This window comes from Phyllopteryx taeniolatus, chromosome 10, assembly GCF_024500385.1.
Source record: "Phyllopteryx taeniolatus isolate TA_2022b chromosome 10, UOR_Ptae_1.2, whole genome shotgun sequence".
NCBI classification, from domain to species: Eukaryota; Metazoa; Chordata; class Actinopteri; order Syngnathiformes; family Syngnathidae; genus Phyllopteryx; species Phyllopteryx taeniolatus.
Window position 1 is genome coordinate 16,328,144 of NC_084511.1, and position 15,266 is coordinate 16,343,409.

The window sequence follows — 15,266 nt, forward strand, 5'->3', positions numbered from 1 at the left end:
GTATTGAACAGGTGAATGCCACAAAGAGATGTTTTCATAGCATGAATGTAGCTCAACTTCCGACAGTTGACATCATGTTGTTCTCTTTAGTCTCTAGTTGAGACTGAATCGACAGCACCTCTGTTGCAGCCAAGTAGTGCATTCCATATAGCCTAAAATGCTTCAAGTCACGATTAATCACACAACTGTCAGAATTCTTGCCAATCAATTATTATGGCCACGCCTAGTTTTAATTTACATGTTGGGGGACATAATATGTTTTTAACAGAAATGTGTTTAATGCATCCTATGGAAGAATTCACCAATATGGCTTCAGCTGTTTACATAGCATAAATAATACAACATTAGAATAGGCACGGTGGGCGACTGGTTAACACATCCGCCTCACAGTTCTGGGGAGTGGGGTTCAAATCCCGGCCCCGCCTGCGTGGAGTTTGCAAGTTCTCCCCGTGCCTAGGTGGGTTTTCTCTGGACACTCCGGTTTCCTCCCACATCCCAAAAACATGCGTGGTAGGTTGATTGAAGACTCTAAATTGCACGTATGTGTGAATGTGAGTGAGAATGGTTGTTTGTTTCTGTGTGCCCTGCGATTGGCTGGCGACCGGTTCGGGGTGTACCCCACCTTCCGCCCGAAGATAGCTGGGATAGGCTCCAACAGCCCGCGACCCAAGTGAGTATAAGCGGTAAAGAAAATGGATGGATGGATAGAATAGGCATTTACACAAACAGACATTTAGCTGGTTTTCCCCTTTGCCAGGATCTGACGTGAACATTCATATTTTGAGTGTAATATCATATGAGTGTAATACACCAGGCACACTGTCAGCATGAATCTACTGCATAACAATAACAGCGGTGACATTTAACAATAAGCTCCAATTTCAACATAACATGGAGTACAGACAACAGATTTCATTGAAAGATAACCCCTGTAATGATCCATGTAATCATGAAACACTGGCCCTCGTGCAAAATGAAAACTCCTTTTGACATTTTGAAATGGTTCACATAATCTGTCTCGCTGTTATTAGATGAGGACAGCTGTGTTAAATCTAGTCCCCGACATTGGCTGACATGCTACTAAATAACTAACACAAGTTTCAAAGCTCAACTTGAGACGAAGAGCTACGTCACTTGCCGTGGGGTTACAGCTGTGCAACTAACCTAACCTCTGTACCTGCTCTTCATTGCGTTACCTCACCCAAACAGTACTACAAGACCTACCTTGTCCTCAAGGGCCGGCCCGTAGCCCAAACCTGGGAGAAAGCTAGAGAATTACTTAGCTCGGTCAAGCAAGCAGAGCCTCACTCTTGCTGGGAAAGCCTACCCCCCTAAACTTTGTAGCTGCAACTCACTCCTTGGAGGCTATATAAGGAATGTAAAACTACACCAAACTATTTCAGCCCAACACCCACATGAGTCACAGGGAGGAGGGAGGAGGCGCGTGGGGGGATAGGACGACGTCAACTGCCCCTGTATTCTAACAAATGACTGTTAAATTGAACTAAGTGTCCCCCCCCCCCCCCCCCCCCCCCAAAAAAAAAGGTCTTTATATGCTTGTGGGGCAGCCAAAGGCCCACAAGAGAAGAGAGGGCAAGAAGACGTAACATTCCTTCTGGACGACATAAGGCACAGCGCAACCAAACCAGCAATTATGACATGACATCAAACCTTTAAAACAACAGATGGACTCACTTGGAGAGGAATCATAAACTAAATCTGAAGAATGAATATAAATATTGAACAGAACTCTTTTTGCCTAGTGCTGCAGTTAACAAACACAAAAATTGGGTACAACAGCATCACTCTGAGGGCTAATTCTAATATATTAATTCCTTAAATGGTGGCCTAGGCCCTATAAAAGACACTTGATTAAATAAAACCACCACATTTTTTCCCCTCAAGAAAAAAAACAACAGGTGGTACCTCTAGGTGGCTGTAATTGTCTTTACTATGTCTGATACAATACATACACACATACATACACACACGTGCACGCACACACCGCTAAAAAAGTAGACATGGCATTTGTAAAGCTTAACTTTACAGCGCATAGCAAAACAAGTATTAATCCATCCATTTTCTATTCTGCTTATGCTCACTAGGGTCACAGGTCAGCTGGAGCCTAGCCCAGTTGTCATTGTACACCCTGGAGTGGTCGCCAGCCAATTGCAGGGCACATACAGTATAGGCTAACAACCATTCCACTCAGATTCACACCTATGGACAATCAGGGATCTATTTTCATAGACAGCGCATCTGCGGGGTACACATTTTAGAATAATGATATAAATTTAAAGAATAATTTTCTGCAATTTATAAATCACAAAAATAAACTTATAGTTTAGGGCTGCTGTCACGAAAGGTTTGCAAACATGTAATCCGATTTTCTCAACAACTCTCACTTTGTGACAGGCAGTTGCCAGCTGACAGTCACTTGCAACATTTTAGGGCAGTGGCTTCCAACATAATCTCTTATTACATAACGTCTTAATATAATGTCCGATATTACTCTTACACTAGTGGCCGCAACTTGCCTTCAAGTAGTTTAAGTCTTTGGCTCAAACCACATCATCTACAGAATGAATATTTGGGTTAGTTACTAGTCCGATGAGGCAGCTTGGACAAAGAAGATAAAAAATAAAAATAAAAAAAATAGTAATGCAATTTTTATTTTACCATTCAAATAGAATTAAGTTTCAGAATTTCATGTTTTAGTAAGATACCACTCTGTGTAGTCCTGGTATCCATAACCTGGTCTGTTTTAGATGTTTGCTAATCATAATCAGCCAAGCTATATAGTCTGAATACGTGAGTTTAAATAAGATGTTACTAACCTCAACTACCCAAAGTTTATGTTTACTGCAAGAGCAATTCACGACATCTTATGGTTTACTGGTAGTTTACTTCCAAGTGAATACACGCTATAATGTACAGTCATTGAAGGCAACACATGACGCTTTCTTGTGATACACTAGTAAGTACATACTTGATCAAACAGAAACAGTTTTCCAACACACAGACTTGTGACAAAGTAGTAGTAGATTATATTACATTGTATTAGGGCCACTTATATTCTTCCTTCACTAAGAACTTGATTCTTGTAATATTACAAGAAAGTTGTTGAAAGTACATCACTTTTTTTCTCAAAAACTTACAAGTTTATTCTCGTTATTTATGACTATTTTATCCCAAAAATAAAGGACATTTTATCTTGATATTTTTTTCTCAAAAAATAACATTCTATTGTTCTTTTACGTATTACTACTTAAATCTCAAAAATATACAAAGATATGACTTTACTCTCGTATTATTGCGACTTTAATCTAAAAAAATATACAACTTTATTATTGAATACGATTTTAATCTTGAAAATATGCACCTGTATTCTCGTATTATTACGACTTTAATACGACATAAATGAACTTTTTTCGCAAAAATAAAAAAATGCACTCTAGCAAAATTACATCTTTAATCTTGAAAATAGACAATTATTCAAATAATATTAAGATATTAACCGTGACAATATGACTATTAGCATAACAGTCTGACTTTTAATATCAAAAATGTCTTTTTCGTTGTTGTTTTTATTTATTCTCATAAAATTCTGACCTAAACCTAAAAAATATACAACTTTTTATCTCGAAAATATACTTTTTAATTTTATTCTTTTAAAATGTAGTACAATACCACTCTGATAACCACTATCCATAACGTTGTCTGTTCTTTTGTATTTGCTAATTATCATAACCCATACTAAGTAAGCCTTTACTAACCGCAACTGCACAAAATTTTACATTTACTACGACAGTAAATACAACAGCTTACGGTTTACTCGTAACTACTGTAGTTCATTTCCAAGTGAATATTCGCCAAAAAGTGGTCATTGAAGGCAGCGCGTTCAACTTTTCTCGAGAGCCTCTAGTTAGAATTTAATCAAGTAAAAAAGCGCTCCGACACACGATTATAACAAACTTGTCGTTACTAAAAGTAAGCAGTCGCTCGTAAAAGTTAGCCCGTGTACATGAGAACCCCGTAACCACAACTACACGACTGAGAACAAAAGTTGTTTTAAAGTTACACGACAGTCGAGGAAAAAAAAGGAATTCCTAGTTTAACTTCATTGCCTTACCTCGAATCCTTTTTTGTGTTTACCAGCAGCAGACGACTGGGTAGCACCGTGAAAAGCTGTCCGAGTGTCGGACTTCCTCTTGGCGGATACGCGAGGAGGAAGCCGCCGTGGAAGTCCCGTTGGCTGCCGAGACGTCTTTTTACTGCCCCCAGACGTCAGAGGTCACATGGCCCGCTGCCGAGTCTCGCGCTCCGGGTGGGACACCAGGAAGAGGTCGGTCTTGTCCAATTTTCATGGGTAGCCCGTGGTTAATCCACATCACGGGGAAGATCAACCTACCATAAAGTGTAATGTGATTAAGAAGAAGAATGAACTGTTCAATTGCATGAACAATATTGGTGCACATCATTACAGATCTTTGAGTTGGGGGCGGATCTAGGATCTGAAATTTAGTGATGAACCCCCAATTAGAATGTTGGCATGATAAAACAAACAAAAAAAATCATTATACTGGGCACTTTTGCACGTAAAAAAAGTCCAACAAAAGAAAAAAACTGAAAGGAAAAAAATAGTACTCTGCCAGACTGAATCTGTAATTTTATGAGAATGAAGTTGCATAATTTTGAGATAAAGGGTCACATATTTTCTAGATCAGTGGTTCTCGAACGTTTTACACCAAGTACCACCACCATTACCAACATTAAAGTACAGTAGTGTTCATCACAAACGAGACAGAAGTTTAATCGCTAAAAAGTATATTTAATGTTATTGTAAGCCAATGTAAAATTATGCACAGGTTGAACTTTCACATTGCACTTGAATATGGGGGGGGGGGGGATTACTTATATATTTCCATCCATCCATCCATTTTCTGAGCCGCTTCTCCTCACTAGGGTCGCGGGCGTGCTGGAGCCTATCCCAGCTGTCATCGGGCAGGAGGCGGGGTACACCCTGAACTGGTTGCCAGCCAATCGCAGGGCACATAGGAACAAACAACCATTCGCACTCACAGTCATGCCTACGGGCAATTTAGAGTCTCCAATTCATGCATGTTTTTGGGATGTGGGAGGAAACCGGAGTACCCGGAGAAAACCCACGCAGGCACGGGGAGAACATGCAAACTCCACACAGGCGGGGCCGGGGATTGAACCCGGGTCCTCAGAACTGTGAGGCTGACGCTCTAACCAGTAGGCCACCGTGCCGCCTTACTTATATATTTATTTAATCAAAATATATTGCACATAAAAAAAATCACCTAAATAAAAGTTTACAAAGAGTTCTTGAAGATTGAATGCAAATGTATTGTACTTAAAAGTTAAATACAACCGAACTGTACTTGGGCAGTGATCATTCCACATACCACTAGAGGGAGAATCCATACCATTAGTGCCAAAACTGAAGAAAACAAAGTCTGGATAGTGACAGGGGGTCACTGATGGTGTAGTGGTACACTCACCTGACTTTGGTGCAGGCAGCATGGGCTCAGTTCCCACTCAGTGACAGTGTGAATATGAGTGCAAATGGTTGTCTGTGTCTATATGTGCCCTGCAACTGACTGGCAACCAGTTCAGGGTGTACTCCACCATTTGCCTGAAGTCAGCTGGGATAGGCTCCAGTGCCCTGTGACCCTATCCAGGATAAGCAGTGGTGAGAATTGATGGATGGATGGATCTACAGTGACAGTTTTACATAACATCCCTACATAATGCAATGCAATTACCATATAGGAATATTTTCCACAGAAACCTCACTATATACAGTGTATATTTTATGTTAATCTGTGATTATAATAATGTCCAGTTAGTGAACTATGAAAGAAATAGGCCTCGATTTAAAAAAACATATGTTTTTGTTTGTTTGTTTGTTTGTTTTACCAAGACTGTCAAAAGGGTATGGTCTTGTACCACATTTTAAGAATTACTGTTCTATATTAAGATTTTGATTTTATGAGAATCAAGTCAGATATTTTCGTGAAAAAATGTCATACATTTTATATTTTTAGATACGAGTGTGGTCACCGGACTAATTAAACTAATATATCAAGGCATCTGTGTAATTTTTGGGCAAAGAGCAGTGTACTGCAGAGGTCACTAACATGACGATGGCCATGTAGCCCCCCCAGGACTGCAAGGTGGCACACGGGCCTGTTCTAAAGGTAGTTCACATTGTGACATTTTGATTTCCTAGAAATGTAGAAGTGTTCATTTGAAAATCTAAATAGTTGAAGAAATGTATATAAATAAAGCTTCCTACATTGTTAAAATCATTCTTTATAATTATCAGTCTTCACATGGATGAATATCATTATATGCTATTAAAAATAACATATAAATAAAGGTAATTTGAGCAAATTTTTGTTTGTTTATTTTAGAAGTGTCTATCAACGTGGTAGCCCTTCGTATAAATGAGTACCCAAGTAGCTCAGTTTCAAAAAGGTTGGTGACCCCTGCTGGACTGCATAAGCAACGTCAAGTACAACGCAAAACTCGAATCAAAGCAGTCGAGAGCAACACACGTGGTAGCCAGGAGATGGAGCCACACAACAAGAAGCTCTGGTCGCCTGTGGCTGGGGACTGGCTGGCCGCTTCCATTATCGATGATTGAATCAAATGGAGAAATCATGAATCATCAGTGAGGTCTTTCAGTCGCAGATTGTTTTCACAAAGCCCGATTAGACGGTTGTTGTTTTTTTCCCCCACTGCCGTTCTTTAGCGCTATCTGTGCCCTTACAAGTGAAATAGTTTTCATTTGTTCGGTTGCTGGGCCGTTGGTGATTAAACAAAGGTTTGTTTGCCCCGATAACACACACTCAGCTTAGTTAAACTTGTCAACACTTTTGTGAAAGATGGCTGACAACGGAGCACACCCGACAGAAGAGGACCCGGCCGCCGCGTTTCTAGCCCAGCAGGAGAGCGAGATAGCTGGTATAGAAAATGACGCCGACGAAGGGTATGGGATGCTGGAAGAGCCCCCGGAGCTATCGACGAACGACTACGGCAAGTTTCCGATAGCTGAGCTAACAGCTACGAGTTAATGAAAGCGAACATAACCCTACTGGCTAACCGAGCTAACGTTAGCTCTGTGTATAGCTACCATATTTACCAAACAATAGTGCCAATCATGTTTACTAATATAACGTTGACACACCACGGGTGGTAATGTAGCCATTTATGATCATTAATATAATAATGTATATACGCCGGTTAGCGTAATAGCATCCGTGTTGGCTAAATCAATGCCCACCCGTGTAATTGCAATTTTTTCCAGGGGATAAAGCATAGACAGTTCGTCTCGTTACTTTATTATCGTAGACCAGCTACAGAATTTCATCTATATAAGTAAGAGAAGTGTTTTATCGTTAACTCGTCAAACCGGAAGTCGCGTCCTTCAACAGGCCAGACATCATCAACAGCCCAAACAGGTGCTGCAGCATTTTTGCATGACTTCTCAGTAACAGGACAGGACGGCGACAGTGCAGCAACCAAGTGACATTGAATACACTCTAAAAACTGCATCTAATATCAATTGTTTTGTTTGTGTCATGATGTTAGACTCTTTTGGGGAGGAGCAAGCCACAGTGAACGGGGATCTGTTTCAGGTAAGTTACAGCAAGAATAATAAAGGATGTCATTTTAAATCCAGGTAACTGGACTCTTCTTGATTGTTGAATATGTTTAATTTTTTCATCCAAAAAGCCTGTCCATTTTTACATCTTAGTGGCAATGCCCTGTTTAGGTCTCTGGTGGGTGTGTCCCATTGTTGTTGCAGTCAGGTGTGCTTGGTGGGTTACCTTTTGCGTAAAAATGGGCCTGGTGGCTTGTTAGTAACCAATATACACACAGTGAGACAATCTTTAGGGGAGAGATGTCAGGATGTGCTTTTAAGAAGGGATCGGTTATATTTCGAACCTCCTCTGTTTAAAGAGAGCCTTCCCTTTTTGACAGGTGACTTATTTCGCACCTCCCTCAAACAATCTATCCAGAATTTGGACATACTTGTCCTGAAACGAGTATCCCTTCTATTTGAGGTACAAATGAACTGCTGACTCTGGACCCAAAGATGTTGCCCTCCTTTGTTGTGCCATGCCGGTATTTGTAGGGGTTGCTTGTTCTCTCCAATGTATAAGCCACTGCTGAAGTGGGAGTAATAGTCACGATTAAGTCTTCAATCTTAACCTTCAAGTTTTGAGCAAGTCCCAAGTTGCTACGACAAAAATCAAGCAAGTGAACTCGAGTCTTTTATGAGATGGTCTCTGCACTCTGCATTAGCATACTGGTGGGTCGCTAGGTTTAGGAATTACGTGCACCACACACAAAAAATACCTTTTCTTAAAAAAAAAAATGTAAAAACTAATTGCACACTATCTTGAAAATGCATGTTTTGAAATGTAAACAGGCAAGGCATTAAGTTTAAATCAAGTTTGAGTCTCATGAATAGCATGTCAAATTAATGTTGAGTCCTAAATAAGTTTTAGCAACGTCCCAAGGCTTTTGTAATGGACATGTTTCCTGTTCTCCAAAAGGAGTCCAATGGCCCCACGGATAACTACGCAGCCATCGCACAGGTGGATATTCAGAGACAAGAACCAGAAAGTCTACAAAAGTGGAGGGAGGAACAGAAAGCACGTCTTGAGGCTTTAGGTGAGTCAATGAGCAGCGACGCTGCTGCTTGGTGAACATCTGGTGATCATTTTGAGATTTTTTCTTCAGTCATTATGCTGTAAATAATTATTTCGTTCTTCTGATGCACCTGAATAAGACTCTGCATCCAAGGCAGCAGAGGCTGAATGGAGAGAGAAGGCCAAAAAGGAGCTGGAAGACTGGCACGTGCACCAGAGCGAGCAGATGGAGAAAAACAAGGCCAACAACAGGTTAGTGGTATCTGAAATGTTCACTTGTTGGCATGCTGACAGCCCATTTAGGAACCAATAGTAAAATGTCTGTTCCATAATGAAGCTAAAATGAATCCAAAACATAATTTAACTGTGAGGCAAAGAAACTCTCACAGCAACTTTTGTTGCTGCCCATATAATGAGATCTGTAGTGAGAGTGGTAATGGAAAACGTAGCATTTTCAGAGGTCTTTCCTCTACTTTGGTTACTTTATTTAGTCAGAGTGGCAAAATATTAGTAACATCAGAACAGTTATATACTACATTTATTACACCAGTGCAATAAACACACATAGTATGCCCCTAATGTTGGGGCCAGTGAGTGTATATGACTGTATGTGTATAGTAAAATAAAATACAGTAGCTTTAATGAGACTTTACTAGATCAGGCTTCTGCTGGCTATTCAGCCCCAATGTTATTTTGCACACTGTGTCCCAAATATCTGTAAACAGTTGTATGTTATGATCATGAGTGTGTGTTAAGTGTCCCCACTGCCACTCTGCTAATTAGAAGACTCTGCAAGCTGCTCTGTCTAACCTCTCCTTCTTCGTATGTAGAGTAAAATCACAAAAAGAATACTCTTAATGTTAATACAGGAAATATTACCACAACAGTAGCATACTTTAGGCAGGTCCCACAATAATGAACAATACTTGGATTTATAATTATACTGTACAATATCTTATGTTAACAGGTTGTAGACTGAGTAGACCTTAAAATATACCGTATGTTAACGAAGTACAATATAATATGTAGGTCCTTTCGTTGAAAGATTAATAACAACCTCGTTGTTTGTTTTGCTATTACTGAGCATGTCGGTGCATGTCAGATTCTTAGATATATATATATATATGTGTGTGTGTCATTTTGTCATAGTGTGGTGTTGCTTGTTTTTTTTTGTTTGGTCTATAAAGTTAACGTGTCCTTCTTTCGCACTTCCCTCCAGACTCTGCCCAAGTCTGCTGCGGTATCACTTTGCATCCATGGCTTGTGTTTTCCCCACAATTGTCTGTTCACTAATTCAATCTCAGTTGTTTGACTATCCCTTCTTTAGTCGTAGAAGTAGAGTCCAACATGTGTTTGCCTGTTGTGAGACTGACACTCTTCTCCCTGTCTTCTCTTTCCTGCTCACTTGGCCTTGCCTGTCTACTAAGGATTGCTGACAAGGGTTTCTACAAACAGCCCAACTCTGATCTAATAGGTTTTGTGTAGGTTTAGAACTCTTATGCTTTTTAATGTTGAATGCACCCACCCTCCCAGCACCCCTAACTCCCTTTCACCAGACACATCCCCCAACACTAAAAGTAGCAGAGTGTTATCAAATTCAAGGCCCATGGGCCAGAGCCAGCCATCCATGTCATTTTGTGTGGCCTATGAAAGCTTGACAGTTGTTCCTTTACTCCTGTTCAAAAGTAGTAATCATTATAAAGTGATAATACGTAATTCAATGCAGGGGCAATTACGTGTTTGGGCCCCACATGGAACATAGAAGGTAAAAGGGACAAGAAGTGCAAACTGCTACACGCTGTAGCCAAGGGGAGGGCAAACCTTTGTCGTGAATACCACCTTTGATTTTTTAAAAGGACAGACGGGCAAGATGAAGTCAAAATAAATAAATAAAACATTACAATGTGTATGTAACATAATTTGAAATAATTTTTTTTATTTTATAAACGCTTTTATTTTAATAATGAAATTATTAAACCCATTTTTTAAAAACGAATTCAAAATTATATGTTGTGAAATGAACCAGTTGTTTAATGAGCTAAATGAATAAAACAAATACATTCATAACTACATTTTATGAACCAATTAAGCAAAAAAATAGCTAAATTAAGGCATGTAATTTTATAATATAACATATAATGTAAATGCTCGGTGGGCCAGATGAAAGAACTGTGTGGGCTATATGTTTCTTGCGGGCTATACTTTGACCACCCCTGCACACACAACTAGATGTAAACAAACACAGTGCAGCTCATATTCTGACATCATAGTTGTTTTCGGCAGAATGTCAAGCTTGTGAACTCATAAGAATCGGTGTCACACTCCAACGCATGTGAAGATCAGTGCCGCATGGGGGCAGTGGAGCATTATTTAAACAACTTCCAGCAGCATTTAAGCAGCCTCTTCAGATCATAAAGCTAAAGCAATGGACAAATGCCATAGATGTTTTTATAGCATAATAATTAAAAATGTATGTAAGTGGCTGGTGACCAGTCTAGGGTTTACCCCGCCTCTTGCCCAAACTCAGCTGGGATAAGCCCGTGACCGAAATTAAGACAAGTGGTATAGAAAATGGATGGATTTCTATATGACATTGACTTGTGTTACCAACCAATAGGAAGGTAGTAAAATACAAAGATGCCTAAAAATAATTAAATGTTAAACAAACGTGAAAGAAAATGGATGGATGAATTCCCTGTTCAAACTGTTACACTTGCCTGTATCTTTCATGTCCTGAAAAGACAAACTACAGATTTTACACTCCCCCCCACCCCCCAAAAAAGCAAAAATGTAAAAGGATTTTTTATTTATCACAAATGTTAACACAAAAGTTTTTTTTGTGCTCTTTTTAATGAATGTGAACCTATGGCCTTAAATGAAGCACTGCATACTAAACCATAATTCTGGGCATAACATTCTACCCCTAGCATTATACATTTATGTGGTTTCACCATTAAAAATGGCCCGTGAGGGTAACCATACTACGATGTGGCCGATGAAGAAGTTTGACACCCCTGGTCAATAAAGTTATTTTTGGTTTTCGAGTAGGGATAGACCGATTATTGGCCAGGCCAATATCCGGCATTTTGACGCTTATCGGCATCGGCTTGTTTTCTTTAAATCTGCCGGCCGCTAAGAGATCAATTTAAAACTGGGTAAACTTCAAGGAACTATTTATTTATTCATTATTTAAAATTTCAGTTAACATTATTAAGAAATGCTGCTTTAGGGAGTAGCCTATGAGCTCCGCTAACCCCTTGCTATATTTTTCAGTATTTCCTCTTTTATATTTTGTGCCAATTGGCGGCATTCCTGGACTCCACACTTTCGAGCGAATGGGAAAAGACGCAGTATATACCTGAAATTATTTCCAGTCAATAGGGCGTGGTCGCTTGTCCCCCATTTGTAAAGCGCAAACATATTATTTTGCATTTCTGTAGCAGAAAATAATCGAATAATAATTGGTGTAAATGGGAAAAAAAAATTGCAGCAATCTTAACCCGTCTGTCCGAGGACCCCTTAGCTGCCCAACAAGGTGCCTGACATAAAATACACTAAAGTTCAGCACCGTCCGAACAATGCAAGCACAAAACACAGCAATAATAGGGAATTTACAACAGTTGCCTCTTAGGAAGAGTCCTTTTTTCCCCCCGCAAAGCCCGTCTTTCAAAACAGAATTAAAAAAGAGGTTACATGTTATAGCTTTAAGTTTCCATTTAAGTTTGTAAGACATGCTGCTGAGCCTGGGAACTCACTGAACTCTTTGTTAGAATTCTATCGCTAGTCTCGAGTAGTGTTCCCCAACAATATATTCACAAATTTACTTACTCATTGTGAAATCTGGGTCCATCTTATTGAATGCAAAGCAATAATCCTGGTGGATGAATGGCAACAGGTGGATACAGAGGTTAATTGGACCTTCTGCCATCCAGTAGAAGCACATTTAATTGTTCTGCCTGTCACGAGATGTCACTGGCATAGATAGATGAAGAAAGGCACAATTTTGTAGTAAATAAAGAATTTTTGGACTCGTTAAGTGAAATTGGAACATAAAAACCTGCTAACTTGTCTTAGATGAGCTACAACATGCTGTAGGGATGACAGCTCATTTTGGCATGTGTGGCGTGATGTGAAAGTTTGCATGTAAAAGCTTGTGTTTTAACACAGAGTTTCCTGTCCACAGAGCGTCAGAGGAGGCCTTCCTTGCCGAGAGCGACTGCGACGGCCCCGCTTCGGCGTGGGAGCGCGTTGCCCATCTCTGCGACTTCAATCCCAAGACCAACAAGCAGGCCAAGGATGTGTCCCGAATGCGCTCCGTGCTCATCTCACTCAAACAGACCCCTCTCGTCCGCTAACGGGACTCGCTCGCACTAACTTTGCCTTTTCACTTGTAACCAAACCTCAACATCAGAAGAGTTTGTAATCCCCCTTTTTGCAGAAAACTCCCAATATAGTGTACGTGTAACAGTGGTTCTTAACCTGGGTTCAGTCGAACGCCAAGGGTTTGATGAGTCAGTCTCAGGGGTTCAGCAGAGGTCAAGACACACACATTGTGTGTGTGCTTGCGTGCATCTGTCTGTAAAGACCTTTTCACACTGCACTTGCTGTAGCCGTGCGCAGCGTGTTGTCAACGAACCCATTATGTATCTACTGCGAGGGTGCAACGACAACACTGTGGTGCGCCTCGAGTTGAAAAATCAACTCGGGAGCAGCGTCACTGTGATGCCTCATCCAATAGGAGAGGAATTTACAGAGGGATTTCAGAGTGCTAACAGTAATAGACCAACGAGCGGGAAAGGGAGCCATGCTACTTCCTGGTGGGTCGCTAAGCAACCACTTCCAAATATGGGCAAGCTTGCACCAGAGCACCGTCGTCCCTGCCAAAGCCATTGAAAACAAAGTCTGGACACTCTTGATCTCACCACACTGGTCTGCATTGGTTAAATACACATCACATGGTTAATGGATGCCATGTTGTTTGTATTCCCAGCATTGCCTTGCATTAGCCTTGGACAGTTTTTGGCCTTTTTAAGTGGATATTTGACAATTTTTCAAAACAATTGTGTGGCTGTAAGCAGGATAAGCAGAGTAGATGCATCATTTCCCGGGGAGAGAAAAAAAACGCCGCCCCTGTAAGGTAAACCCTATGTTAATTAACCAAGCACAATTACTTTAAAGGGATTAATAATTGTTTTTTTTAAATAGGGGTGCTCACAAATGCACGCCCTGGCCTCTTCTGACAGCCTTGGTAAAGAAAAACATAGAGCTGATTTCTTTCACAGTTCAATAACTGGCCATGATGATAATCTCAGATTAACATGAACTATATACAATTATTTTTTTTTAGATTTCTGTGGAAACTATCCTACTTACATATGGTAAATTTTGGAAATAGTCAATTGCATTGCATGGCATGGCAATGTTATGTCAAGCTGCGTAACAATAAGGCACAGTCCAGACTTGGTTTTCTATGGCTTTGGTCCCTGCATCCTGTCCTGCAGTGAACACCAAGAAAGCCAAGTACAATGTGAAAAGGCCTTGACACTTCAGAACAACAACACTCTCAACCTTTCAGTGTCACCAAATCGTAGTGTGTCCGCTGATTCAAAGCCCTTGAGATACTCATAGTTTGTTACAAAGTATCTTTGCAAACAATCCTTTTCAAGGATGATATACATAAAAACAAAAAAAGGAACAGACTTTGTTACAAAAAATGATAGTGTGACACTTGCAGTAAACTTTCATTGAGGTTTCTTTTTTGTAAAGTTCTTGGAACACTGATTTTGTGTCCAACTGATGCGTGGTTTATTTTGTGCAATAATGAAAGATTGCTGTTTTGCATTTTATCATTTTATTTTACCAATTACGAAGGGTTCGGTGAACACGTGTATGAAACTTGCGAGGTTCAGTACCTCCAACAAGGTTAAGAACCACTGGTATGTAACCTTCCAACGTCTCTTGTTGCCTCTTTTATTGGAATCTTACTCTTGTGGCACCATGAAGGACTGCTCTTATTATTAAATTAAGGTTTTATCATTACTGAGGAAAATACTGTTACTATTAAGTTAACCATTTCTTACCCTTTAAATTCTGTTCATTTTGGTCACTTTTAATGCATGCCTCTGCCAAGGTTTTAAATGAATATTATAATTTTTTAGCTCATTCTGTAGTCAGATACTTGCAGATTGTAACCACATATGCCTCTCAATAATGCAGAACCACAACCTTGGGAATGTTTGTTGTACCCTCTAATAGTTTGCCAATAGGGTTTCAATATCTTCTACACACTTAGAAGCTGTAGATAAATTGGACAGTTCAAAGCAGCAAAACAATATTCCCCAGCCAAACAATTTTGCTATTACTGTACATCGAAATTCACAGTTGAAGGCTTGAGCCGCTTTCTCGTTTTATACACTGCAAACAACTGTCAAATTTCACATTCTTTCACATGTTGCCTATTTGGATATTATGAAAGTTGAGGAAAGAATGTTAAAAGGGAATTGGTCAATAAAAAACTAGACTAATCACTTGTACTTATTTGTCTTGGTATATTCTCCTAGTTTTGTCACCAGTTGA

The 15,266-nt window shown here is 39.9% G+C and overlaps 2 protein-coding genes across 8 annotated transcripts in view; one reads left to right on the plus strand and one right to left on the minus strand.

Moving 5' to 3' along the window:
• pdlim7 (PDZ and LIM domain 7) overlaps window positions 1-4,327 on the minus strand; it is a 47,462-nt gene extending 43,135 nt beyond the window's left edge. For 2 of the 3 annotated variants that reach the window (XM_061787198.1, XM_061787196.1), the window contains exon 1: window positions 1,225-1,383. The gene's annotated coding sequence lies outside the window, so the exon portion shown is untranslated. Of the gene's footprint in view, window positions 1-1,224; window positions 1,384-4,132 lie in introns of those variants that run through there. The other variant, XM_061787197.1, reaches the window with a different exon arrangement.
• A 2,226-nt stretch (window positions 4,328-6,553) lies between these two features.
• On the plus strand, window positions 6,554-15,223 carry cltb (clathrin, light chain B). 5 transcript variants are annotated; one of them, XM_061787201.1, is made up of 7 exons: window positions 6,554-6,703; window positions 6,918-7,068; window positions 7,624-7,670; window positions 8,595-8,712; window positions 8,831-8,942; window positions 10,118-10,171; window positions 12,874-15,223. In XM_061787201.1, the coding sequence occupies exons 2-7, from the start codon at window positions 6,918-6,920 to the stop codon at window positions 13,043-13,045; spliced, it is 654 nt and encodes a 217-aa protein (XP_061643185.1). In that variant the 5' UTR covers window positions 6,554-6,703; the 3' UTR covers window positions 13,046-15,223. The 5 variants fall into 5 exon arrangements, with proteins under 5 accessions (XP_061643185.1, XP_061643188.1, XP_061643184.1 ...); XM_061787204.1 differs by having other exon boundaries at window positions 6,568-6,708; XM_061787200.1 differs by having other exon boundaries at window positions 6,592-6,856.
• The last annotated feature ends 43 nt before the right edge of the window (window positions 15,224-15,266 follow it).

Coding starts and splice junctions, on each gene's coding strand:
- cltb (XM_061787201.1), top strand. CDS start 6,918: ATGGCTGACAACGGAGCACACCCGACAGAAGAGGACCCGGCCGCCGCG. Junction 7,069..7,623: donor GCTATCGACGAACGACTACG/GCAAGTTTCCGA, acceptor TCATGATGTTAG/ACTCTTTTGGGGAGGAGCAA. Junction 8,943..10,117: donor AAAAACAAGGCCAACAACAG/GTTAGTGGTATC, acceptor CTGTCTACTAAG/GATTGCTGACAAGGGTTTCT.